Source organism: Grus americana, chromosome 32, assembly GCF_028858705.1.
Source record: "Grus americana isolate bGruAme1 chromosome 32, bGruAme1.mat, whole genome shotgun sequence".
Lineage (NCBI taxonomy): Eukaryota > Metazoa > Chordata > Aves > Gruiformes > Gruidae > Grus > Grus americana.
The window spans coordinates 1,234,605-1,262,449 of NC_072883.1; the positions used below are offsets into that span (position 1 = coordinate 1,234,605).

At 56.5% G+C, this 27,845-nt stretch overlaps 1 protein-coding gene and 1 long non-coding RNA gene across 2 annotated transcripts; both read right to left on the reverse strand.

The window, feature by feature from the left end:
* Positions 1-313: 313 nt before the first annotated feature.
* On the reverse strand, positions 314-26,385 carry LOC129198251 (butyrophilin subfamily 2 member A2-like). Its single transcript, XM_054807403.1, has 7 exons — positions 26,307-26,385; positions 7,096-7,443; positions 2,973-3,254; positions 1,613-1,636; positions 1,341-1,373; positions 705-852; positions 314-527 (listed from the first exon to the last, which is right to left on the reverse strand). Exons 1-7 carry the CDS (start codon positions 26,383-26,385, stop codon positions 314-316), a joined length of 1,128 nt encoding a protein of 375 aa, XP_054663378.1.
* Positions 23,786-24,522, reverse strand: LOC129198388 (uncharacterized). The gene is made up of 3 exons (XR_008574468.1): positions 24,475-24,522; positions 24,026-24,130; positions 23,786-23,806 (listed from the first exon to the last, which is right to left on the reverse strand). It is a non-coding gene; the product is annotated as an uncharacterized LOC129198388 (long non-coding RNA).
* Positions 26,386-27,845: the final 1,460 nt, after the last annotated feature.

Below are 27,845 nucleotides of genomic sequence, written 5' to 3' on the forward strand. Positions count from 1 at the left end.
CCGTGCTCATCCTGCAGGGAGCTGCCCCCAGGCTCCTGCTCCAACCACTGCTCCAACTGCACTGGCTGCAAATGCCCTTTGCGGGCAGGCAGGAATCAGGACAAAAAGCCCCCAGGAACCAGCACGGCCACACTCCATGGTCACCCACAAAGCTTTCTTGAAGGCCATGGTGCTGTGCCTGGGCAGGGTGGGCTTGGGCAGGGCAGAGAGGGACAAGTGCTCCTGCGGGATGGAGGAGAGGAGAGCGGGCAGCGTCTGCAGCAGGGCAGGGGCTGTCCGGGGCTGCGGTGGGGATGGAAGGGGGGCAGAGGGTCTAGGAGGTGCAGTCCCTCAGGCACAGTTCGGTTTCCTCCGTTTCCAGCAAAAACCAGGGTCGGATGATCTCTGCATTGAAGGAGGCTGGTGGGAAAGTGAAGATCTCGACCCCGCTGTCAGCATCAATGAAACTCACCTCCCCCTGCATGCAGTCCAGACAGACCCAGAATCTCGTGGGGATGGGGATCGGGGACAGGGAGGTGCGAGGAGAGCTGAGAGACACAAAATGCCCTTTCCAGTTCTGCACCGCCCAGATCCCTCTTTCAGGGCTCAGGTCCATATACCCCTTCCTGTGCACAGAGTCCCTGGCCACCCCCACAGCCCACCAGGAATCACCTCCCACCTCCCCCTTCACCTCCACCCCCCAGCAGTGCCTCCCCTCCCTGAACCCCTCCTGGCCCAGCACACAGCACCGAGTGTCAAATCTCTCAGGGGTGTCGGGCAGGTCCTGACGTGCTCTTCCCCATCTCACACTTCTCCCATCTGCTGACAGGACAAGATCAGGATGAGCCGAGTTTGGATCCAGGGTCACCACGTCTGCAGGGGACAGGAGGAGCCAGAGCATCAGGGGCAGAGCTGCGTCCTGGGCAGGGTTTGAGCACCCTGGGGCCAGGCTCTGCCCCGCGGGGCAGCACACGGGGCATCTCCTTCCTCCTAGAGATGCCCATGACGGGGCCGGCCCCAGCACGGCCACGGCCCAGCTGGGTCCCCTGGGAACAGGCAATGGTGGGGCTGCAGCCCCAGCAGGGAGGAGCAGCCTGGGGAGGCAGTGGCTGGGTCTGGGCAGTGCACGGGCTCTCAGGGGGGTGGCAGAGGGCTCCTCTTGGCCCCAGGGATGCCACTCACAATGCCTTGGAAAGGCAAGAAAACAGGCTGGAGAACAGGCTAGTGCCCTGCTCTGGGGTGTCTGAGTCACCAAACACACCCAGGCACGGCCAGTCCTGGGCACTGCCCAGCCCAGATGCCCCTTGCACACAAGCACAGGGAGGAGACCCACCCAGAATGACAATAAAATACGGGATTACCTGGATGATGGGGAAGCAGAAACTTTCTCCAGGCTACAAAGAGAGACAAGAGCTGGTCACATCCCCCAGCCGGTCCCCAGCATCTCTGGGCAGAGGAGAGGGTCCAGGCGTGGGCTGGTGTCCCCGAGCTGCCCACCCTGCCAGGCACATCGCCTTGGGCTTTCCCAGAGCCAGGGGCTGCAGGGATGGAGAGGACGGGCAAGGAGGGAAAGGGCCGAGCACAGAGTGCCTGGGACAGCACCCAAACCATGAGAGAGCTCATGGAGACTCACCATTCAGTCCTGCAACTGTTTTCTCTGGAAAGCAAAACCAAAAGCATTACAAGATCAGAGGGGACAGGTTGTCATCCCAAGGCTGCTCCCACAGCAGCAGGCAGAGCTGTGGCAGACCTCAAATTCCTTCTTTGTGGGGATTGGGAAAAGACCACCTTGCTCCTCGGAATGGCTCCCTGCCAGCAGGGTCACATCCAATGGCTAGTGGCCAACGAGAGTGGTGGGGGAGAGAGGACAACCCTGGGCTGGTGTCCCTGAGCTTCCCACCCTCTCAGGCATAGTGCCTTGGGCTTTCCCAGAGCCCGGGTATGCAGGAATGGAGAGGACGGGCAAAGAAGGAAAGGTCTGAGCACAGAGCACACGGCACAGGACCCCATGTTGTGATGGAGCTCATAGACTCACCCAGTAATGCATCTCGTTCCTCTGGAAAGCAAAACCAAAAGCAATAAGTGATCAGAGGGGACAGCTTCTCATCCCATGGCTGCTCCCACAGGAGCAAACAGAGTTTGGGCAGACCCTCAACTCCCCCACCTTCTCTTTGGGGAGTGCAAAAAAACCCCAGACCCCAGGGAATGGATCCCTGCCAACCCATCCCCCGTCAGCCCACCCAGGCACTCTGGAGTTCAGCCGTAACTTCAGGAGCCATCCAAACCCAAGTCCCTCCCAGGGGGGCTCCTTTGCCAGGAGGTTTGCTTGGTGGAAGGGGCCAGAAGGACTCACCCAGCTCTCGGGACTGCAGCACTGAAAAGCAAAGGCAGAGGAAGAGGGGGTCAGGACAGCAGCTGGCTTCATCCCTGGGAACATCTCAAGAGGGTCTCTTGCACCTTCCCTCCAGCCAGAGATGGTCTGGCCATGCTCCCTGTCCGCCCACACACACCCCGCCGTGTCCTTGTCCCCTTCCTTCCTTTGCCCAAAGAGCTTTTTGGTGAAGGCAAAACATTCTTCTGACACCACTTACCTTTCCTTCTCCACAGATAAGCACCGAGGCCAAGGAACACAAGTGAAAGCACGAGGAGCACCCCCACACCAACCATCCAGGGACGGGCATTGTGGAAAAAGGGAGCTGAGAAACAAAACCATCAGCAGGAAAAGGGATGGTTTTACAGTCCCGTGTTTGAGCAGCAGAAGAACAAAAAGACAAATGCCCCAAAGCTCGAGCTCACAAGCCCCTTGTCCTGGGAGCCCTGGCCTCAAGGGGACATAGTCCTCTCTCTCCCCTGCAAATACCAATGCTCACCTGAAGCGCACGAGGCTCCGGTTCTCTCGTGCACGAGAACTGCTGTGAAGGTGCACACCCCTCCCGTGCCCCCACACCCCACACCTTGCACCGGGAACCCCAGATCAAAGCTGCTCAAAGCACCTGAGATGTGCAGGGACGTCTCCTGCTGCTGGTTGAGGCGGCTGTTCCTGACCACGCAGGACCAGTTCCCATGTCTGTTCCCAGTCACAACGATGACGCCTTCGATGTCAAATAGGCCCCTCACATCCGAGGAACGTCTCTGGGAGACTGAGGGGAGACGCTGCCCATCGGGATCTTTCCACAGCACCTCCGGTTGTGGGTACCAGCCGGCCGATTGACACACCACCCACATTCCTCCATCCTTGTAAGCCTCGAGGGAGAGCTGAGGGACAGAGCCTGTGGCTGGGGAAGAGCCCGTGGTTGGGGTCAGTGTGGGATGGACTCAGCTCAAAGGCAACGACTGATCAAAAGGGACTTCAGTCTCTTGGGTCAGTCACTGAAGGATTCAGGAGTGCAGGTAATATTCTCCTCCCTCCTTCCAGTTGAGGGCAGCAATGGTGGGTGGAACAGGCGGACACAGTCCATAAATGCATGGCTCAGTGGCTGGTGTCAGCGCCACAACTTTGGGTTCTTTGACAATGGGACAGCCTACACGGCACCTGATGAACCCTGATAGGATTCATTTCCGTCAAAGGGGGAAGAGGATCTTTGCCCAGGAACTAGCGGGACTCATTGACAGAGATTTAAACTAGGCTTGAAGTGGGAGGGGGATAACATCAGGCTTGCCAGCAACATGTGGGACGACATGCCCAGGTTGGAGGGATGGGGTGCTGGTGAGGGCTCTCAGCCTACTGCTCAGAGACATGCTGGATGCTGGCCAGCACATTTGAAGCCTAGAGAAGATGAGCCGGGGACTCCAGACGCAACAAGAACCAACCCAGGTAACACTGGGAAGATACATCAAAAGAATTCCAGCCACCCCAGCCAATAAGTCAGCCTCATCGGGGGCACAACTGAAATGCCTCTACGCGAACGCACAGAGCATGGGGAACAAACAAGAGGAGCTGGAGACGTGTGCACGCCTGCAAGGCTATGACCTTATTGGCATTACAGAGACGTGGTGGGATAGCTCCTATGACTGGAGTGTTGGGATGGAAGGGTACAGGCTCTTTAGGAAGGACAGGCAGGGCAGATGAGGATGGGGCATTGCCCTCTACATCAATGACCAGCTGCAGTGCATGGAGCTCCACCTGGGGATGGATGAAGAGCTGACAGAGAGCCTATGGGTCAGGATTAAAGGGAGCGCTGGGGCAGGGGACATCATAGCGGGGGGTCTGCTACAGGCCACCTGACCAGGGGGACTGAGCAGATGAAGCCAACTATAAGCAGATAGGAGCAGTCTCATGTTCACAAGCCCTGGTCCTTAGGGAGGACTTCAACCACCCCAAAATCTGTTGGAGGGGAAACACAACAGGCCACAAGCAATCCAGGAAGTTCCTGGAAGGTGCTGATGATAACTTTCTCCTCCAAGTGATAGAGGAGCCAACGAGGAGAGGTGCCATGCTGGACCTTATTCTCACCAATAAGGAGGGCCTGGTATGGGATGTGAAGCTGAAGGGCAGCCTTGGCTGCAGTGACCACAAAATGGTGGAGTTCAAGAGCCTCAGGGCAGCATGGAGGGCACACAGCAAACTCACTACCCTCGACTTCAGGAGAGTGGGTTTTGGCCTCTTCAGGGACCTGCTTGGTAGAATACCACGGGACAAAGCCCTGGGGGGAAGAGGGGCCCAAGAAAGCTGGTTGCTATTCAAGGGTCACCTCCTCCAAGCTCAGGAGCGATGCATCCCATCAAAGAGGCAGTCAAGCAATAATGCCCGGAGGCCCCCCATGGATGAACAAGGAGCTCCTGGGCAAACTCAAACGCAAAAAGGAAGCCTCCAGAGGGTGGAAGCAAGGGCAGGTGGGCTGGCAGGAATACCGAGAAACTGTCTGATCAGCCAGGGATCAGGTTAGGAAAGCCAAAGCCCTGGTAGAAATTAGTCTGGCCAGGGATGTTAAAAACAACAAGAAAAGCTTCTATAGGTATGTTAGTGAGAAATGGAGGACAAGGGAAAATGTGGGTCCCCTCCAGAATGAAATGCACGACCTGGTTACCTGGGATATGGAGAAGGCTGAGGTACTCAACAACTTCTTTGCCTCAGTCTTCACTGGCAAATACTTGAGCCACACTGCCCAGGTCACAGAAGGCAGGGACTGGGAGAATGCAGAACCGCCCACTGTAGGAGAAGATCAGGTTCGAGAATACCTAAGGAACCTGAAAGTGCACAATTCCATGGGACCTGATGAGATGGGGTTACAGTGTTGGTGAGCAAGGGAGAGTGACTGACGTCATCTACCTGGAATTGTGCAAAGCATTTGGCACTGTCCTGCATGACACCCTTGTCTCTAAATTGGAGAGACATGGATTTGATGGATTGACCACTCAGTGGATAAGGAATTGGCTGGATGGTTGCACTCAAAGAGTTGTGGTCAACGGATCGATGTCCAAGTGCAGACCAGTGACAAGTGGCATTCCTCAGGGGTCGGTACTGGGACTGGTGCTGTATAACATCTTTGCTGCTGACAGGGACGGTGGGATCGAGTGCACCCTCAGAAAGTTTGCCAATGACACCAAGCTGTGTGGTGTGGTCGACACGCTGGAGGGAAGGGATGCCATCCAGAGGGAACTTGACAGGCTGGAGAGGTGGTCCCGTGCAAACCGCATGAAGTTCAACAAGGCCAAGTGCAAGATCCTGCACGTGGGTCAGCGCAATCCCAAGCACAACTATAGGCTGGGCGAGGAATGGATTGAAAGCAGCCCTGAGGAGAAGGACTTGGGGGCGTTGGTTCATGAGAAGCTCAACATGAGCTGGCAGTGTGCGCTTGCAGCCCAGAAAGCCCAACCATGTCCTGGGCTGCATCCAAAGAGGTGTGACCAGCAGGTCGAGGGAGGTGATCCTGCCCCTCTACTGCGCTCTGGTGAGACCCCACCTGGAGTACTGCATCCAGCTCTGGGGGCCCCAGTACAGGAGAGACATGAAGCTGTTGGAGCGAGTCCAGAGGAGGGCCAAGAAGCTGATCAGAGGGCTGGAGCACCTCTTCTATGAGGACAGGCTGAGAGAGTTGGGATTGTTCAGCGTGGAGATGAGAAGGCTCTGGGGAGATCTAATTGTGGCTTACCAGTACCTGAAGGGGCCTACAGGAAAGATGGGGCGGGGCTGTTTATCAGGGAGTGTAGTGACAGGACAAGGGGTAACGGGTTCAAGCTGAAGGAGGGTCGATTTAGATTAGATGTTAGAAAGAAATTCTTTACTGTTAGAGGGGTGAGGCACTGGCACAGGTTGCCCAAAGAGGTTGTGGATGCCCCTGGCTCCCTGGAAGTGTTTAAGGCCAGGTTGGATGAGGCTTTTGGGCAACGTGGTCTAGTGGAGGGTGTCCCTGCCTGCAGCAGGGGGGTTGAAACTAGATGACCTTTAAGGTCCCTTCCAACCCAAACCATTCTAGAATTCTATATGATTCCATGACTAAATCCGATAGCAGACACATCACAGGTCCCACCAGGGCTACATGGCCGGCCACCAAAACCACCCCAACTTGTGCAGGAACTGCAGAGCATTGATGCCAAACAACCCCAGATCTCCCACAAAACACCCCGGCAGAGCAAGACCCAGCTGCCGAGCTTCAGCACCTCAAGGCAGCATCAGCACTGACCCGTCTTTGTTCAAGAAGCCCCAACGCTTCCAGACAACGTGCCAGGTCTCCTACGGCACAAAGGGCAAAGCCAAAGCAAAGATCCAGCTGCTCAGAGCCAGGAAGAGATCTCTTCCCAACTCCACCCCTAACAGCGTCAGGTCCCAGCCTTGGCTTGGCTGGCAGCCCCAGCTCTCAGCCCAAGGAGCTGCTCAGCACCTTGACCCCACGGCCTTCACCACATCACCAGGACACCCTTCACAGGCACCGCGCACACCCAGCAAAGCCACCGCAGCCATGTGGCTCTGCCCCAAAACCACCTCCAGCACCACCTGCATGCTCCCTCCTGGGCAGGCACTGCAGGCAACAGCCCCCTCGCACCCCACCTCTTTCAATGGCTCCTGTCCTTCGGCACCTCATCCACACACCTGAGGATGGGACAGAGCTCTGGGAGGGACACACAAACCCAGGGACACGCGCACCAGCCCCTGCAAACACCACACCCACCACAAACCTGCCACCTCCAGATCCACCATAGCTTCTCCATAAGAGGCACCATCTGTCACAGTGCAGACGTACTGACCATCGTCAGAGGGTCTCAACCCAGAGATTCGCAAGTCCAGGCGTCCACTGGAGAGACCATCTCTGACCAGCTCTGTCCTCCCAACATATTCCTCCATCTGATCCCCATACAGGTCCTCTCCATTTCGGTAGTGGTGCACCGTTTCAGAGACATGACGCCGAATCCACCTGATGTCCAAGCTCCGAGTGTCCGCACGGGGGGACAAGTGACATGGCAGCACGACATACTGCCCCACGGTGACCTGGAGAGGGCGGTCTGGTCCCACCACAGTAAAGTCAGCTTGGTGACAGAGAAGGAGACAGAGACACGGAGATTGCACCTACGTTAATTTAGGGGCATTGCATGGCAAGGGGTGAGCTTGGAGTGACCTTGGTGCATGCTCCATCCCACGGGCGTTGCTTTGCCCTCCCTGTGGTCCAAAGACCCTGGAGAAAGTGGAGAGGGAGTGGGAGGACTGGAAGGAGAAGGAGGTTTCCTGGGAGTGGGAACGTGCTCCAGAAAACGACCTCCACCCCAGCCAGCCCTGCTGCAAGCCAGAAACGTTTGAGGGGAGCGCTGCAGGATGGGACCGAAGGTGCCCCCAGGGCAAGGGACGTATTGCAGAAAGAGCCCAAGGGAAAGCAAAACCCATGCGGGGCCCAGCTCTGGGCTCGGCTCCCCCCACCCCACGGCAGCTCCTGTGCCCCACAGCTGCCACCCAGAGTGGGAGAAACCCCCCACCAGCCCTGCAGGATCCCTACCTGATCCCAGCCGCAGGACATGGAGAGTCACCAAATAACTTAGGAGGCCCCTGGGGCTCGCGGGGAGCCACATCTGCGTCCAGAGCTGGAGAAGAGGGAGGGGAAGGGAGGCAGAGGGAGGGTGATGGGGGGTTACAGCTGCTGGAGAGGGGATGGGGAAGAAGGGCTGCACCTGCCCCGAAAGAGGCTCCGGAAATCCCACCAAACCACCTGCATCAGCACCCCAATGGCAGAAAAACTGTTGCTCCGGGGCGGGACGGGACCAGACACGGCTCCCCCGGTGCAGCCCCCTGCTCTGCCCCACTCCCCCTCACCAGCATTTATTCCAAATCCCTGACAAGACTCTAAAGGAAAGGAAATATTCTAAATCCCCTGCGGAAAGAAAAGTCACTCACCAGATGGGCACGAGCTGTGGGAGGCACCAGGCTGCTCGGTTTCAGGTGCAGAATTACTGCCTGTGGGGTGATGTTCAGGGTTTGCGTGGCAAGGTTTTGGTAGCGGGGGGGCTACAGGGGTGGCTTCTGTGAGAAGCTGCTAGAAACTTCCCCTGTGTCTGATAGAGCCAATGCCAGCCGGCTCCAAGAGAGACCCAGTGCTGGCCAAGGCCAAGCCCATCAGCGACAGTGGTAGCACCTCTGGGACAAAAGAGATAAGAAGGAGGAAAAAAAAAAACAACAAAAAAACCAGCAGCTTTTGCAGCCAGAGAGAGGAATGAGAAGATGTAAGAAACTCTGCAGACACCCAGGGCAGTGCAAAAGGAGGGGGAGGAGGCAATGCCGGTGCAGGAGCAGAGATTCTCCTGCAGCTCGTGGTGAAGGCCATGGTGAGGCAGGCTGTCCCCCTGCAGCCCATGGAGGAAGGATGGTGTTAGGGGCCTTCAAATGTCAGGACATGCCAGCTGTGCCCTGTCCCTTTGCCCTGTCCCCTCGGGGACCTCAGATCCCAGGGGAGGACGTGTCCCCCGCTGTCCCCACCCTCCCATCCCCATGCAGGGGCAGCCCATCCCCAAGAGAAGGGGTGCAGGGGGGTGCAAGGGGCTGTACCCAGAGCAGGGTATGGGTACGGGGGCCCAGGGGCCATACCACGATCTAGGAACAACGATGAGGGCAAGCCCCATCTACCCCAGAGCTGCCTGGGAGCCCAGACGTAGATCCAGGGGGGTCTGGGAGCACCAGGGGGTAGGGTGGTCAGAAGGAGGCCCTGCAACACCCCCCCGGGGACTGAAAAATTGGTCTGCAAATGCCCTTCGCAGGCAGGCAGGAATCAGGACAAAAAGCCCCCAGGAACCAGCACAGCCACACTCCATGGTCACCCACAAAGCTTTCTTGAAGGCCATGGTGCTGTGCCTGGGCAGGGTGGGCTTGGGCAGGGCAGAGAGGGACATGTGCTGCTGCGGGATGGAGGAGAGGAGAGCGGGCAGCGTCTGCAGAAGGGTCAATCAAAAAAATTCACTCAGTAGCCAATGTGACTATTAAGCAGCGCTGGGAGTCGCACCAGGATATTTCCACGAATGTGCGTCTCGACGAGAAACAAATTGTACGTAATTTATATTACAAAAAAGTTACAAATTCATCAGGTTTCCAATAAATTTAATACATATTCATTATTATTCCGTGAACGCATGAATATATGCTAATGTCCTGATACGCCTGCGCAGTTTCTTTCTCAGGTGGTCATCAGGGGTCGTCCTCCTCAAATCTTCCTCTTTCTCCGCTTCTTCAGTGTACACAGTTGGGTGACCTCTTCTTCATGATCTCCGTTTTGCAAGCTCAGCAACCTCGTTATCCGCCCTGCCCAGATGGTCCCAGGCTCGTTGGCATATTGGGCCCCCTTTATCAGAATGCCTCAAACTTTGTGTCTTTTTCTAGTTTATACCCAAAGACTATTCCCTAATTTACAGCTTCTCTTATCCTGTTTCTACATTCCAACTATCTTACTAATTGTTGTCTTTTGTACTGCAGCATGAGACAGGTGAAGCCTGAGTTTGTGGGGCCTGACTCAAGTGTTGCCAAGTTATATATTCTGGTTTAAAATTGTTCTACGCTAATTAGTTTCCCTTATTCATTCCCCCCTTTTCATTAAAATTGCCGATTCTTTCTCAAGAAGGCCTATAATACATTCTATTTTTGCAGCGTTCTCTTAAAGTATTTCCCTGACTCTACTGCGTTCCTTATTTTATTTCATTTCCAGTTCTCATATTCTCCTGAAGTTCGCCTGCTACACCAAAATGCACATTGCATTAATATACAAGTCAGGATTATCATCAGTCCTATAAGCAGGACAAAACCAAATAGCTGCTGGAGTCAGGTCAAATTAGGTAGCCAGGAAGGTAACTTGTGCCAAATTTCTTCAAAACCCCATGAGGTATGGTCTTTAGTTATTTTATACAATACTTCGCTTTGTCTACGGATTTTGTCTAAATCTGTGGAGATTCTACCGCTTTGGTCTATGTACATACAACAGCTTATATTTATGGTTGCACAAACACCACCTTGTGAAGCTAGTAATAAATCAAGGGCCATTCGGTTTTGAATGACTTCTTTCGACAGACTAGTTATTTCAATTTGCAAGGCCTGTATTGCATCAATGGTTTTGTTCTCAATGTTTTCTATTACCGCCGAAACGTTCACTATAGTTTTTTCTAGTTCACTTACCCCTAGCCATGGGAGAAACCACCTTACAAAACTATGGAACTTAGTAAACCTATCTGCTATAGCATGATGAGTTTTCTCATAAATTATGGGGAAGAGGTGCTTGAATATTGACCAGCTCTCTTGGGCCCCTCTACCTTCTAGAGCCCTAACCCATGGGATTCTGCCAAGCAGGTCTTTGAAGAGGCCGAAGTTAGCTCTCCTCAAGTCCAGGGTTGTAATCCCACTCATTACCCTGCTTCTTCCACGCAGGAACCTGAATTCAGCCATCTCATGGTCACTGCAGCCAAGGCTGCCCCCAGCCTTCACATCCCCAACTGTTGTCCCTTTAAATCGGGTTCGTTAGCCCGGTGTGCAATAAGCCACAGAGATGAGATATTGTTTATTCCATATTTGCTCAAAGATGGGGCCTAGGTAGTTTCCCACAAAGTTCACACACCAGTTACAGTTCCATCGTATATTTATACAGTCCAGGGTGTTAGTTCTGCCTACTGTTCACACCTTCTAAATGACAATTGGTTAACTCTTTGCTTCGATTTAAAGACACAGTACCTTCTAAATTCACTACGCATGTTCGGTGAGTAGGGGAGGGGGTGTTTTCAGCAGTGGAGGTGTGGTTTTCATATTATAATGAGACAGTTCACTCAAAGGACACCAATTAGAGGAATTTAGCTGACTTTTGACTTTCAAGGATGTACATCTCCTTGTTAACAAGTGTTCCTCTGTTCAAGATGCCTTTACTACATCTTATCTAAGTATACTTCATTCTAATTAAATACATTTGAAGGTTCCAAGGACAGTCCTCCTGTTCTCAAATCCCAAGTTACCTTATTCTCAAGCAATAAGCAATAATGAATACACAGCTCAGAACACACACTCTAAATGTTAACTCCTTCTTTCTTATTTCAGAAAATGCAACCAGTACTTCTTTGTTTGTTAGTACAAGGTCCAGCAGCACCCCTCTCCTCGTGGGCTCCTTCACCACCTATGTCAAAAAGTTATCATCAATGCTCTGCAGGAACCTCCTGGACTGTGCGTGCCTGGCCATCTTGCCTTTCCAGCAAATATCAGGGTGGCTGAAGTCTCCCATGAGGACCAGGGCCTGTGATTGTGAGGCTACTTCCAGCTGTCTGCAGAAGGCCTCATTGACTTCCTCATCCTGACCAGGTGGCCTGTAGTAAGCACCCACAACAGTGTCACCCATAGTAGCCTGCCCCTTACTTCTTACCCATAAGCTCTCGACTCGTCCTTCATCCACCCCTACGCAGAGCTTGATACATTCCAGTTGTTCTCTCACATGAAGAGCAACTCCACCACCTCACCTTGCTGGCCTGCCTTTCCTGAGAAGTACATGGCCATCCGTGAGAGCATTCCAGTCACATGAGCTATCCCACCATGTCTCTGTCATTGCAATGAGATCATGGCCCTGCGACTGCACACAGACCTCTAGTTCTTCCTGTTTGTTCCCTGTGCTGCGTGCGTTGGTGTACAGGCATTTCAGAGAGGTAACTGAGTGTGGAGGTTTCCCTGGAGGGGTGCAAGAGGGTCCACCATAGCCATACACATCCGTGAGGTGGTTGGCTTTCTGGTTGTCAGAACCTCTTTCTCTTTCCGGAGGCAGCTAAGGAACATTTGTTGCCGCTCTGGTTGGCCTGGCTTATTCCCCAGTTGGATGCGATGCTACGAGCGTTGCCACGTTGGACCCCATCCCCTGAGTCCCTCAGTTTAAAGCCCGCTTCACCAAGTTGGCCAGCCTGCTGCCAAAGATTCCCTTGCCTCTTCTAGGCAGCTGGATCCCATCCTTCTCGAACAGGTTAGAGTCATCCAGGAATGTCCCATTGTCGTAAAAGCCAAAAGCCTTGTGGTGGCACCAGCCATGTAGCCAGGAGTCGATATGCATTATACGCCTAGTTCTGTCTGCCCCCTTTCCCCCAACAGGTAGGAGGGATGAAAAGATAACTTGGGCACCGATGTTTGTCACTTGCACCCCCAGGGCTTTATAGTCCTCCTCGATTCTGCCCAGGTTCTGGCTTGCAGTGTCATGAAAGAGAGCAGTGGACAGTAGTGTGTCCGCTTGACAAGTTGTGGCACCCTCTCAGCAACCTCTCGGATCTTGGCTCCCGGAAGGCAGCGTACCTCTCGTGACTCCCTGTCAGGTCGGCAGATGGGCGCCTCGGTGCCCCTTAGCAGAGAGTCACCCACTATGAGCACTCGTCATTTCTTTTTACGGTCCCCACTGTGTGCTGCTGGTACAGTTTCTCCTTGCACGCCTTGCTTGTGGGTGTCTATAGCTGTTAAAGCTTCATATCTGGTTTTGGTTGTGAAGCTGGAGGGTGGAGACTGAAGCAGAGTCCTGCTTTTGTGGGTCAGCAGGGTCCAAGGTGCCTCATTCTCAGCGGTGCCCACTACAGGTACTTGGTTATGGAACCACCCATCTATCTCTGTCTTGGCCCCTCTAACACTGCGCAGCCTTTTCACTGTTTCCTGCAACTCGGACACCTGACACAACAGGTCATCAACCTGTGCACACCTCGTGCCGGTACGGACCTTTTCAGCAGGAGAGGGGTCTGGGCACTCCCTGCAACCTACCGCCTGGCCTGAAGTCTCCTTCCTTACCACTTTCATCTGGGTGGATGCATCAGACATCTCAGGGCAGATGTTCTCTGTAGGAACACTGGCTTTACCTCTGAGGCGAGTGCCCCCCGTTTTGACAGAGACCTAGAGCACTTCCCTGGGCTGTGTGGCCTACAAGGAGATCTCAGTCTCCCCTCTTTCATTTTCAAACCACGGCCCATGTCCTGTCACTACAGCCCTTGGTAAAAAGTCTTTCTCCATCTTTCTTCCTTGGAGGGAAGCTGCAGAAGTCAAAGCCAGACAGCTGGACCTAGAGATTGCTGCCTGAGAAACATGGCCAGTACTCTGTACTGACTCGTTGAGGGTGGCCAGTGCCCTGTGGGGGTGGCTACAACAATGGTCACAGAGGTAAACCCCTCAGGACCTTGCTGCCTGGGCAGAGCTCTGTGACATAGATATCCAAGAGCCGTGTCCCTGGAGAACATCAACACAAGGACCATGTAGACCGGGTGGCTAAAATTGGAGTGGCTCGGGTAGACCTGGAGTGAGAACATCATTGTGAGCTGTTCACGGTTCTGTGGGCCCATGGGACACTGGGGGAAGAGACACTATGGATGGGTGGGCTCACGATGGAGGGGTGGACCTGACCTGGCGGAAATGACCGAAGGGCAATTGCATGGCTTCAGCACCTGAGACCCCGCAGTCGGGCCAGGCCCCCATGACCCAGCCGGCTCCTCTCTGAAGCAATTCTGCTTTATTCCATACAAATTTCTGTCTCAACGTGGGCAGGGCAGCCCCCCTGGCCAACCCATTGCTGCCTCCATCCCTGCACCCCTATTTCAGCCCCCCATCCCTGCAGCCCCTTCCCCCACCCCATCTCTGGGGTGCCCCAATACATCCTGGGTACAAACAGAAGGATTTATTTTGAACTCTGTGTCCTGTGGCCAGCCCTGCTGGTTACCAGTAGCACCCGCTGGAACCTGCTGGCCCCCTTGGTCACCATCACGCAGCAGGGACGTGGCAGCATGCCCAGCTGGGCGCCTGCACTCCCCCATCACAGCTCTCATGGTTCCTTGTCACAGCTTTTGGTGTGCCCATCCCTGCTCCTGGTGTCCCCATCCATGTCCCTGGTGTCCCCATCCTGGTATGAGGTGTCCCCATCCCATCTCTTGGTGTCCCCATCCCTGTTCTCAGTGACACCATCCCTGCCCCCAGTGCCCCCATCCCAGCTCCCAGTGTACCCACCCCTTGGTGTCCCCATCCTGGCATCTGGTGTCCCCTGCCCCTCACCCTCTTTTCCTGTGTCCCCATCCCCCGTTCTCCCCCCTCCTCCCCCACCCTGCAGCAGGTGCCAGTAGTGGCTACCTGGGCGCAGGAGCTCCCCAGGGGACCCCAGTTCATGCAGTCGTCCCCCCTCCAGCACGGCCACCCGCTGTGCCCTCATGGCCAGGGCCACCTGCCCCGTCACCAGCAGCACTGCGCGCCTGGTCCTGCTGGCTCTGAAGATCTCCTGCTCCACCTGCGGCAGGTAGAATCATCAGTGGGGACCCCCGGGTGTGGGGACACAGGGGACGTAGGGAGCAAGGACCCAGGGGACACAGGGAACAGAGACCCAGGGGACATGAGGAGTTGAGACTAAGGGGACACAGGGACCAAAGACCCAGGGGACATGGGGAGTGCAGATCCAGAGGACACGGGGACCAGGGACCCAGGGGACATTGGACGGAGGGACCTAGGGAACACTGGGAGTTGAGACCAAGGGGACATGTGGACCAGGGACCGGGGGGGATGCTGGGAGAAGGACCCAGGGACATGGGGACACCAGGGGATACCAGGACTGAGGGCCAAGGCAACCCAGGCAGCAGGGACCAAGGAGACACAGGGACCAGGGACAGAGGGTACATTGGAACTGGGGACTATGGGAACACAGGGGCCAGGGACCCAGGGACACTGGGACTGGGGACCAAGAGGACATGGGGACCAGGGGCCCAGGAGATGATGGAAAGAGGAGACCCAGGGGGACCCCCAGGGACTGGGGTGCTGCTGGACAGGGGGACCGAGGGGATACGGGTGTCACTTCCCACCTGCAGCTGGCTCTCGGCATCCAGGGCGCTGGTGGGTTCATCGAGGACGAGGACACGAGGGTCCCTCACCAGGGCACGAGCAATGGCCACCCCCTGCCGCTGTCCCCCAGAGAGCTGCCCCCCCAGCTCGCCCACCTCTGCACGAGACGGGGGGTCAGTGTGGGGACATGGGGATGCGGGGACAGCAGGGGTGGGGGGCACCTCCTACCTGTGTCATAGCCCCGGGGCAGGCGGGTGATAAAGGTGTGGGCACCCGCACGGGTGGCTGCCACTGTCACCTGTGCCCGGCTCCAACTCTCCGGCCCGTAGGCGATGTTGGCGTGGAGTGAGCGGGAGAAGAGCACCGGCTCCTGGGGGACGGTGGCCACCTGCGGCACAGGGGACGGCTGGGGACACGGTGGGGATGTGGGGGGGGGACATGGTGTGGAAGTGGGGGTAGATGGTGGGGACGTGGCTGGGGATGTGATGGGGAGATGGTTCGGACATGGCTGGGGACATGGTGGAGACGTGGCAAGGAGATGGTGGGGATGGATGGGGACGCTGCAGGGGACATAGCAGGGGACTTGGCAGGGACACGGACGGGACAGCCGAGGATGCAGCAGGGATGCAGAGGTGACATGGCAGGGACATGGCGGGGATCGGGATACAGTGGGGACACAACTAGGGACGTGGCAGGGATGGCTGGGGACACAGCTGGGGATGCGGGGGGAACATCTGGGGACACGGCAGGGATGCGTTGGTGACATGGTGGGGATGGCTGGGGACATGGCAGGGACATGGTGTGAGAAGTGGTGGGGACACGGTGGAAGCGGCCTGTGGATGTGGTAGGGATGTCTGGGGATGCGTCGGGGATGTCTGGTGACACGGGGTGCTGGCGAGGTCATGGTGAGGATGGCTGGTGACACGGGGGTGGCAGTGGGGACCCGTTGGGGGCGGCTGGTGACACAGGGGTGGGAGTGGGGACCAGTGGGGACATTGTGTGATAGGGCGGTGGCAGCACCTGGCAGCGCAGGTAGGCGTGCTGGTAGTCAGGGAGGGGATGACCATCCAGTAGCACCCGCCCGGCCCCCGGCGGGCGCAGGCACAGGACCAGGGACACCAGGGTGCTCTTCCCCGCCCCTGGGGGGGCCACCACCGCCAGCACTTCCCCGGGGTGCAGCTCCAGGGACACGCCCTGGGGGGGACAGAGGTGACACCCCCACACCCCCTCCTGCAGTGTCCCCGGCCCTCCCCATACTCTCCCTGCCATGTCCCCATGTCCACGTGCCATGTCCCCTCACCATGCCCCCATGCCCTCCCTGCCAGGTCCATGTCCCCATGTCCCCTACCATGTCCCTCTGTCCCCCCAATCAAATCAGAGTAGGATAATAAGAACAAAACTCAAACCCGCTTCCCCCCATCCCTCCCTTCTTTCCAGGCTCAACTTCACTCCTGATTTATCTCCCTCCTCTCCCCCAGCACCACAGGGGGATGGGGAATGGGGGCTGTGGTCAGTTCATCACACCTTGTCTCTGATGCTCCTTCCTCCTCAGGTGGAGGACTCCTCACACTCTTCCTCTACTCCAGCACGGGGTCCCTCTGTCATGGTTTAACCCGGCTGGCAGCTAAAACCACCACATGGCTGTCTGCTCACCCCAGTGGGATGGGGGAGAGAATCAGAAAAGAAAAAAAAAAAAGAAGTAAAACTTGTGGGTTGAGAATAGAACAGAAAAGGAATAACAATAATAACAACAACAATAGTATACAAAACAAGTGATGAACAGCACAATTTCTCACCACCTGAAGTCGATGCTCAGCTACTTCCCAAGCTGCCCCACCTACTGGCCCACCCCCAGTTATATAAAGAACATGATGTCATACGCTATGGAACATCCCTTTGGCCAGTTTGGGTCAGCTGTCCTGGCCGTGTCCCCTCCCAGCTTCTTGGTTGCCCCTCACCTTCTCCTTGGCAGGGTGGTGTGAGAAGCTGAAAAGTCTTTGACTGCTTGGCAACAACTAAAAACATCGGTGTGTTATCAACATTACCCTCATCCTAAATCCAAAACACAGCACTGTACCCGCTGCTAGGAAGAAAATTGACTCTATCCCTGCCAAAACCAGGACAGGATCCCCCACTTGTTCTATATCATCTACATCATATCCAGGTCCCACACTTTCCAAGACATTGCAATTAATCACCACTGTTTTTCCTGTCTTCTGATATATACACACAGATATGATTCCCTTAGTCAATGGACTGTGAAGTGTAGGTAAAATATTCATAAATGTCCAGAAGATGTCTGTTGAGTTCATTTAGTCCATGACTTCTGGCTCCATCTGTCATAACAGTCTCCCAGGGCAGGGGAGATGGTGGGTGCTGTTGGGTTGCTGCATCCAGAGCTCCTAGCTGATGCATCTGGCACGGTCCACGCTGAAGCGCTGTGGGTTGAGACATCAATCTCGAGGAAGTTGCTGGGCGGTTGTTGCTAAAGCCAGTTCGGGTTTCATCACCTCTGCACCTTGCTCAGTTTCATCAAAGTTCATCATTAATCTGGATAATTCTTACTGTAATGCCATTATTACGGCACACAGCAATCAGAACAGCAATGACATGCAATATTATTTAGTAATTAACATCATACAATTTTAATCACCGGCTATTCTCACCCAAACCCAAATCCCCCTGAGGTACACATCGGACTTCCCCATCCCTCCGCATCACCCACCAGGTGCACCCAGGTCCTTGAGCAAAAGTAATTCCACAGATGGGTTTGCCTTTGCCACCTTGAGTCTCCCCTGGTGCTTTCTGCCAGAGACTCCAGGTCTGGCCATTCTCCCCGGCTGCAGTGTAGAGTACTTTTGGTTTTAACATCTGGTCCTGCCCAGGCTGGCCCAAGGGATACTCCATGGACAATTTATTGTTTGGTTTCTTCAAAGGCTTGTTGTTGCTCGTGGCCCCATTTACAATCATTCTTCTTCCAGGTCACCTCATAGAGAGGGCTTACAATCAGACCGTCATTTGGGATGTGCATTCTCCAGAAACCCACAGCACCTAAGAAAGTTTGTGTTTCCTTTTTCTTGGTCAGTGGAGACATGGCTGCTGTTTTGTTACTCACATCCATTGGGATCCGATGACGCCCATCTTGCCATTTTATTCCTACACACTGGATCTCCTGTGCAGGTCCCATGACCTTACTTTGTTTTATGGTGAAAGCAGCTTTCAGCAGGATTTGGATTATTTTCTTCCCTTTCTCAGAAGCTTCCTCTGCTGAGTTGCCCCATGCGATGATGTCATCAATGTAGTGCAGGTGCTCCGGAGCGTCACCCTGTTCCAATGCAGCCTGGATCAGGCCATGGCAAATGGTGGGGCTGTGTTTCCACCCCTGGGGCAGTTGGGTCCAGGTGGACTGGACACCCCTCCAAGGGAAAGCCAACTGTGGCCTGCACTCTGCCGCCAAAGGGACTCAGAAAAACGCATTAGCAATATCAATTGTGGCGTACCGCTGGGCTGCCTTTGACTCCAGTTCCTATTGAAGTTCCACCTTGTCTGGCACAGCAGCACTCATCAGTGGCGTGAATTCATTCAGGCCACGATAGTCTACTGTCAGCCTCCACTCTCCATTGGACTTCTGCACTGGCCATATGGGACCGTTAAAGGGTGAGCAGGTTCTGCTGATCACTCCCTGACCCTCCAGTTGACGAATCAGCTTATGGATGGAAACCAGGGAGTCTCGGTTGGTGCGGTGTTGCCGCTGGTACACTGTTGTGGTAGCGATTGGCACCTGTTGTTCTTCAACCCTGAGCAACCCCACAAGAGAAGGGTCCTCAGAGACTGGGCAGACTAGACAATGGTTCAATTTCCTCCGCTCCCAAGGCAGCTATTCCAAAAGCCCACCGGTAGCCTTTTGGGTCCTTGAAATACCCTCTCCGGAGGTAGTCTATGCCCAGGATGCACGGAGCCTCTGGGCCAGTCACAATGGGGGGCTTTTGCCACTCATTCCCAGTTAGACTCACTTCAGCCTCCAGCAGAGTCAACTGTTGGGATCCCCCTGTCACTACGGAAATAGGGATGGGTTCCACCCCTTCGTAGCTGCATGGCATTAAAGTACACTCACCCACGGGAGACCTTACAGCACCCCGAGGCCTCTCTCTGCCTCCGCCCCTTGCTCCTCCACAGTGCCGGCTGCCTGACCCTCGCCCACCCAGGAGCAGGTGGCGGGTACCTCCACGCTCCTCTCCCACCAGGCTTCCTGGACGCACGGCAGCTCACGCACACGGCCGACGGAGGCACTGAGCTCCCGGCGCTGTGTGCTGGTGGTGCGTGAAGTCAGGCATTGCTAGGAGGGATCCTTCCTTGCCACAGGGACGGGCTGCTCCTTGCTGGAGGCAGCTGCCTGTGGGGGCAGCCCCTTCCCCTCCCTTCCCTTCCCTTCCCTTCCCTCCCCCTTCCCTTCCCCTTCCCCTTCCCCTCCCTTCCCTTCCCTTCCCTTCCCTTCCCTTCCCTTCCCTTCCCTTCCCTTCCCTTCCCTTCCCTTCCCTCCTAGGCCAGCTGGCAAGGGCAGGCAAGGGCAGGCAGCCCCCTCCCCAGCTAGAGCCCTTGGCCCAGCAGGGCCAGCCCCAGCCTCAGGGGCTGCACAAAGAGCTGCCCTGGCCCTTGCCCACCTCCAGCCTTTGGAAAACCTGGGCTGCCCAGCCCCAGCCTCATGGCACCCACCTGGGCTGCCCAGCCCCAGCACACAGCTGGGAAGCTTTGTTCCTTCAGGCACATCACAAAGTCGAGCAGGGACTTGGCTACAACACTCAGTGCCCAAAGTTTCCACCATGAAACCTCCCTCAGCGGCACTTTCACAGCCCCACTGACACTGGGGCTGCAGACTTGCCCAGCCGCCTAAACAGTCCTAACAACGCCTTATGTCTGTCTGGCTGTCTACCAGAGTCCAGCTTCGAAAGACAGCAAGGGTTGAAGAAGGATGGCCCATAAGCCCCCCCCAGTCAGTGCAGCGAGGACAGTCTTGTCCCCAGCCCCAGCCATCCTCTGCCCATTACCTACAGGGATGTGGCATCACCGGGAGAGGGTCCGAGCATCAGTACCGGCTGCGAGCACCCAGGCTGCCTGGGCTCTACTTTGTTCTTCATTCCCGCAGCCCCAGTCCCTGCTTCTTGTGTGTCCCCCACCCCTTCTCATGCCCTGCCGGGTTCGGCTACCCTTCCACCCCACTCCCGGCACCCTCCCACCCCACCCCACCCCAGCCAACAGTCCCTGGCTCTGCTACAGTACCAAAACCACGGAGCAGCAGCAGCCACAGCAATCAATATTGCTAAATATCACCCTAAAAGAGCCCCAGGTTGGGAAATTCTTTCTCCACTCAGAAGGTTCCTCTGCTGCTGCAACTAAAGCCACTCAGTTACCAAGATGCTTTCGCACACTCAGCCCAATCCCCAAAAGAAGCAACGAGCCACAGCTGCCTGTCCCGAGTGCCCAGCGAGGAAGGGGATTAGGGAAAGACAAATCACTCTTGCTCCCAACAGGACTGTGTGGTGTAGAAGGATGCTGAGAGAGCAGGGGCATCCTGGGGACAGGGGGTGCGCGCAAAGTTTGGGTCTCCCCAGAAGGAAGAGAAGGGGGTGCCTGAGTTGTGAGTGCCCCCCGCCTCCGCTCCCCACTCCCCGTGCTCATCCTGCAGGGAGCTGCCCCCAGGCTCCTGCTCCAACCACTGCTCCAAGTGCGCTGGCTGCAAATGCCCTTCGCGGGCAGGCAGGAATCAGGACAAAAAGCCCCCAGGAACCAGCATGGCCACACTCCATGGTCACCCACAAAGCTTTCTTGAAGGCCATGGTGCTGTGCCTGGGCAGGGTGGGCTTGGGCAGGGCAGAGAGGGACATGTGCTCCTGCGGGATGGAGGAGAGGAGAGCGGGCAGTGTCTGCAGAAGGGCAGGGGCTCTGCTCTGGACTTCTTCATGGCCACAGGCACTTTGGGGTCACCATCCCTTCGACCTGAGCTCAAAATGCAGTTCCAGGCTGTCCGGTGCAACAGCACAGGAACAACAACGATGCCCTGGCCATCGCACAGCCCACGCGTATGGCCATGGCTCTTAGCAAAGTGTTCCCAGCACAGCACAGTGCCATGATCAGCAGTACGGCAGTACAGCGAGTCGCAAAAGCAAAAATCCGCTGCTGACGTGCACCAGGCTCTACCATCCAGGAAGGCAAGCAAGACCCATGGCAAGCAGAGGACCCTGCCAACCAATACCTAAACAGCAGTAACAGCTATAAATACAATCTAGCATATTGCAAGCAAACCTGTCCTTGCAACCCCTTCAACATCCCTGTGCTATCAACACTGTTTCCAGCAGAAATCCAAACCTGAGTGCCATACTAGCTACTATGAAGCAAATAAACTCCAGCCCAGCTCAAACCAGCACCGGCCCTTCACTGCTCCTCTGCTCCCTGGGCTTGGGCAGGGCAGAGAGGGATATGTGCTCCTGCGGGATGGAGGAGAGGAGAGGAGAGCGGGCAGTGTCTGCAGCAGGGCAGGGGCTGTCCAGGACTGTGGTGGGGATGGAAGGGGGGCAGAGGGTGCAGGAGGTGCTGTCCCTCAGGCACAGCTGGGTTTCCTCTGTCTCCACCCAAAACCAGGGTCGGATGATCTCTCCATTGAACAGGGCTGGTGGGAAAGTGAAGATCTTGACCCCGCTGTCGGCATCAATGAAAGTCACCAGCCCCTGCGTGCAGTCCAGACAGACCCAGAATCTCCTGGGGACGGGGATCGGGGACAGGGAGGTGCAAGGAGAGCTGAGAGACACAAAGTGCCCTTCGCAGTGCCCCAGTCCCCAGATCCCCCCTGCAGGGCTCAGGGCCGTATCCCCCTTCCTGTCCACAGAGTCCCTGGCCACCCCCACAGCCCACCAGGAATCACCTCCCACCTCCCCCTTCACCTCCACCCCCCAGCAGTGCCTCCCCTCCCTGAACCCCTCCTGGCCCAGCACACAGCACCGAGTGTCAAATCTCTCAGGGGTGTCGGGCAGGTCCTGCCGTGCTCTTCCCCTTCTCACACTTCTCCCATCCGCTGACAGGACAAGTTCAGGATGAGCCGAGTTTGGATCGAGGGTCACCACGTCTGCAGGGGACAGGAGGAGCCAGAGCATCAGGGGCAGAGCTGCGTCCTGGGCAGGGTTTGAGCACCCTGGGGCCAGGCTCTGCCCCGCGGGGCAGCACACGGGGCATCTCCTTCCTCCTAGAGATGCCCATGACGGGGCCGGCCCCAGCACGGCCACGGCCCAGCTGGGTCCCCTGGGAACAGGCAATGGTGGGGCTGCAGCCCCAGCAGGGAGGAGCAGCATGGGGAGGCAGTGGCTGGGTCTGGGCAGTGCACGGGCTCTCAGGGGGGTGGCAGAGGGCTCCTCTTGGCCCCAGGGATGCCACTCACAATGCCTTGGAAAGGCAAGAAAAGGGGCTGGAGAACAGGCTAGTGCCCTGCTCGGGGGTGTCTGAGTCACCAAACACACCCAGGCACGGCCAGTCCCAGGCACTGCCCAGCCCAGATGCCCCTTGCACACAAGCAGAAGGAGGAGAACCACCCGGAATGGCACTAAAATACGGGATTACCTGGATGATGGGGAAGCAGAAACTTTCTCCAGGCTACAAGGAGAGACAAGAGCTGGTCACATCCCACAGCCAGTCCCCAGCAACTCTGGGCAGGGGGAGGGTCCAGGCCTGGGCTGGTGTCCCCGAGCTGCCCACCCTGCCAGGCACATCGCCTTGGGCTTCCCCAGAGCCAGGGGATGCAGGGATGGAGAGGACGGGCAAGGAGGGAAAGGGCCGAGCACAGAAAGCCCAGGGTAGGATCCTATGCCGTGACAGAGCTCACAGAGACTCACCCATCAGTTCTGCAGTTTGTTCCTCTGGAAAGCAAAACCAAAAGCAGTAAGTGATTAGAGGGGACAGCTTCTCATCCCATAGCTGCTCCCACAGGAGCAGACAGAGTTCGGGCTGACCCCCAACTCCTTCTCTTTGGGGAATGTGAAAAATGCTGAAAACCTGGGAATGGCTCCCTGCCAGCCTGGTCACGTCCCATGGCTGGTACTCAGGGCTCTAGGCAGGGGAGAGGGGACAACCCATTTCTGGTCTGCCCAAGCTGCCCACCCTCCCAGGCACATCGCCTTGGGCTTTCCCAGGGCCCAGGGATGCAGGGATGGAGAGGATGGGCAAGGAGGGAAAGGTCTGAGTACAGAGTGTCAGGGACAGCACCCCACTCGGTGATGGAGATCATGGACACTCACCCAGTAATGCATCTGTTTTTGCTGGAAGGCAAAACCAAAACCAATAAGTGATCAGAGGGGACGGCTTCTCATCCCATGGCTGCTCGTACAGGAGCAGACAGAGTTTGGGCTGACCCTCAACTCTTTCTCTTTGGGGAGTGCAAAAAAACCCCAGACACCAGGGAATGGATCCCTGCCAGCCCATCCCCCCGTCAGCCCACCCAGGCACTCTGGAGTTCAGCCGTAACTTCAGGAGCCATCCAAACCCACGTCCCTCCCAGGGGGGCTCCTTTGCCCGGAGGTTTTGCTGGGGGAAGGGGCCAGAAGGACTCACCCAGCTCTCTGGACTGCAGCACTGAAAAGCAAAGGCAGAGGAAGAGGGGGTCAGGACAGCAGCTGGCTTCATCCCTGGGAACATCTCAAGAGGGTCTCTTGCACCTTCCCATCAGCCAGAGATGGTCTGGCCGTGCTCCCTGTCCTCCCGCCCACACCCCACCGTGTGTCCTTGTGCCCTTCCTTCCTTTGCCCAAAGAGCTTTTTGGTGAAGGCAAAACATTCTTCTGACACCACTTACCTTTCCTTCTCCACAGATAAGCAGCGAGGCCAAGGAACACAAGTGAAAGCACGAGGAGCACCCCCACACCAACCATCCAGGGACGGGCATTGTGGAAAAAGGGAGCTGAGAAACAAAACCATCAGCAGGAAAAGGGATGGTTTTAGAGTCCCGTGTTTGAGCAGAAGAACAAAAAGACAAATGCCCCAAAGCTCGAGCTCACAAGCCCCTTGTCCTGGGAGCCCTGGCCTCAAGGGGACATAGTCCTCTCTCTCCCCTGCACATACCAATGCTCACCTGAAGCGCACGAGGCTCTGGTTCTCTCGTGCACTAGAACTGCTGTGAAGGTACACACCCCTCCCATGCCCCCACACCCCACACCTTGCACCGGGAACCCCAGATCAAAGCTGCTCAAAGCAACGTAGGAAACCTGCTGCCAGCGCCGCAGGGTCTGGCTGCCATCGTTGCACCTGAGATGTGCAGGGACGTCTCCTGCTCCTGGTTGAGGCGGCTGTTCCTGACCATGCAGGACCATTTCCCATGTCTGTTCCCATTGGACACAACGATGACGCCTTCGATGTCAAACAGGCCCATTGAATCCCAGAAATGTCCCTGGGAGACTGAGGGGAGACGCTGCCCATCGGGATCTTTCCACAGCACCTCCAGTTGTGGGTACCAGCCGGCCGATCGACACACCATCCGCATGCCTCCATCCTCATAAGCCTCCAGGCAGACCTGAGGGCAAGAGCCTGTGGCTGGGGAAGAGCCCGTGGTTGGGGTCAGTGTGGGATGGACTCAAGTCAAAGGTGACGACCGAAGCCGATAGCAGACACATCACAGGTTCCACCAGGGCTGGGGGACCAGCCACCAAAACCACCCCAACTTGCACAGGAACTGCAAAGCATTGATGCCAAATGACCCCAGATCTCCCACAAAACAGCCCGGCAGAGCAAGACCCAGCTGCCGAGCTTCAGCACCTCACGGCACCATCAGCACTGACCCGTCTTTGTTCAAGAAGCCCCAACGCTTCCAGACAACGTGCCAGGTCTCCTACGGCACAAAGGGCAAAGCCAAAGCAAAGATCCAGCTGCTCAGAGCCACAAAGACATCTCTTCCCATCTCCACACCTAACAGCGTCAGGTCCCAGCCTTGGCTTGGCTGGCAGCCCCAGCTCTCAGCCCAAGGAGCTGCTCAGCACCTTGTCCCCAGGGCCTTCACAACATCACCAGGACACCCTTCACAGACACCGCACACACCCAGCAAAGCCACCGCATCCATGCCGCTCTGCCCCAAAACCACCTCCAGCACCACCTGCGTGCTCCCTCCTGGGCAGGCACTGCAGGCAACAGCCCCCTCGCAGCCCACCTCTTTCAACGGCTCCTGTCCTTCGGCACCTCATCCACACACCTGAGGACGGGACAGAGCTCTGGGAGGGACACACAAACCCAGGGACACGCGCACCAGCCCCTGCAAACACCACACCTACCACAAACCTGACACCTCCACATTCACCGTAGCTTCTCCATAAGAGGCACCATCTGTCACAGTGCAGACGTACTGACCATCATCAGAGGGTCTCAACCCAGAGATTCACAAGTCCAGGCGTCCATGGGAGAGACCATCTCTGACCAACTCTGTCCTCCCAACATATTCCTCCATCTGCTCCCTGTACAGGTCCTCTCCATTTCGGTAGTGGTGCACCATTTCAGAGAATGGATGCCGGATCCACCTGATGTCCAAGCTTCGAGCCTCCATGCTGGGGGACAAGTGACATGGCAGCACAACATCCTGCCCCACGGTGACCTGGAGAGGGTGGTCTGGTCCCACCACACTGAAGTCAGCTTGGTGATGGAGAAGGACACAGAGACACAGAGATTGTGCCTACGTTAATTTAGGGACATTGCATGGCAAGGGGTGAGCTTGGCGTGACCTTGGTGCACGCTCCATCCCATGGGCGTTGCTTTGCCCTCCCTGTGGTCTAAAGACACTGGAGAAAGTGGAGAGGGAGTGGGAGGACTGGAAGGAGAAAGAGGTTTCCTGGGAGCGGGAACGTGCTCCAGAAAACGACCTCCACCCCAGCCAGCCCTGCTGCAAGCCAGAAACGTTTGAGGGGAGCGGTGCAGGACGGGACCGAAGGTGCCCCCAGGGCGAGGGACGTATTGCAGAAAGAGCCCAAGGGAAAGCCAAACCCATGCGGGACCCAGCTGTGGGCTCGGCTCTCCCCACCCCACAGCAGCTCCCCTGCCCCACAGCTGTCACCCGGAGTGGGTAAAACCCCCCACCAGCCCTGCAGGATCCCTACCTGATCCCAGCCGCAGGACGTGGAGAGTCACCAAATAAATCAGGAGGCCCCCGGCGCTCGCGGGGAGCCACATCTGCATGCGGAGCTGGAGAAGAGGGAGGGGAAGGGAGGCAGAGGGAGGGGGATGGGGGGTTACAGCCATCAGAGAGGGGATGGGGAAGAAGGGCTGCACCTGCCCCCAAAGAGGCTCCGGAAATCCCACCAAACCACCTGCACCAGCACCCTAACGGCAGAACAAACCGTTGCTCCAGGGCAGGACGGGACCAGACACGGCTCCCCTGGTGCAGCCCCCTGCTCTGCCCCACTCCCCCTCACCAGCATTTATTCCAAATCCCTGACAAGACTCTAAAGGAAAGGAAATATTCTAAATCCCCTGCGGAAAGAAAAGTCGCTCACCGGAAGGGGACGATCTGCAGAAGGCACCAGGCTGCTCGATTTCCATTTCAGAATTCCTGCCTGTGGGGTGATGTTCAGGGTTTGCGTGGCAAGGTTTTGGTAGCGGGGGGCTAGAGGGGTGGCTTCTGTGAGAAGCTGCTAGAAGCTTCCCCTGTGTCTGATAGAGTCAATGCCAGCCGGCTCCAAGACAGACCCACCACTGGCCAAGGCCAAGCCCATCAGCGATGGTGGTAGCACCTCTAGGACAACAGAGATATGAAGGAGAGAAAAAAAAATAGCAACAGCTTTTGCAACGACATTAAGATGTGAGACACTTTGCAGACACCAAGATCAGTGCAGAAGGAGGTGCTCCAGGCACCGGAGCAGAGATCCCCCTGCAGCCCGTGGTGAAGACCATGGTGAAGCAGGCTGTCCCCCTGCAGCCCATGGAGGAAGGATGAGGGGGTGTAGAGATTCCACCTGCAGCCCGTGGAGGATCCCACTCTGGATCAGGTGGAGGCACCTGAAGGAGGCTGTGGCCCATGGGAAGCCCACGCTGGAGCAGGTGGAGGCACCTGAAGGAGGCTGTGGCCCCGTGGGAAGCCCACGCTGGAGCAAGCTCCTGGCAGGACCTGTGGCCCCATGGAGAGAGGAGCCCACGTTGGAGCAGGTTTGCTGGCAGGACTTGTGACCCTGTGGGGGACCCATGTTGGAGCAGTTGGTGAAGAATGGGAAGGACTCACGTTGGAGAAGTTGGTGGAGGACTGTCTCCCATGGAAGGACCCCCATGGTAGATCAGAGGCAGAGTGTGAGGAGCCTTGCTCTGAGGAAGAAGGAGCAGCAGACAAGGTGTGATGAACTGACCACAGCCCCCATTCCCCATCCCTCTGTGATGCTGCGCTGGAACAGGTAGAAATCGGGAGTGAAGTTGAGACCGGGAAGATGGGAGGGGTGAGGGGAGGTGTTTTAAGATTTGGGTTTATTTCTCATTGCTCTACTCTCTTTTGCTTGGTAATAAATTAGATGAATTTTTTTTCCTCTACGATGAGTCTGTTTGCCCATGATGGTAATTGCTGAGTCATCTGTTCCTGTCCTTATCTCGCCCCACCAGCCTTTCGTTACACTTTTCTGCCCTGTCTAGTACAGGAGGGGGAGTGATGGAGC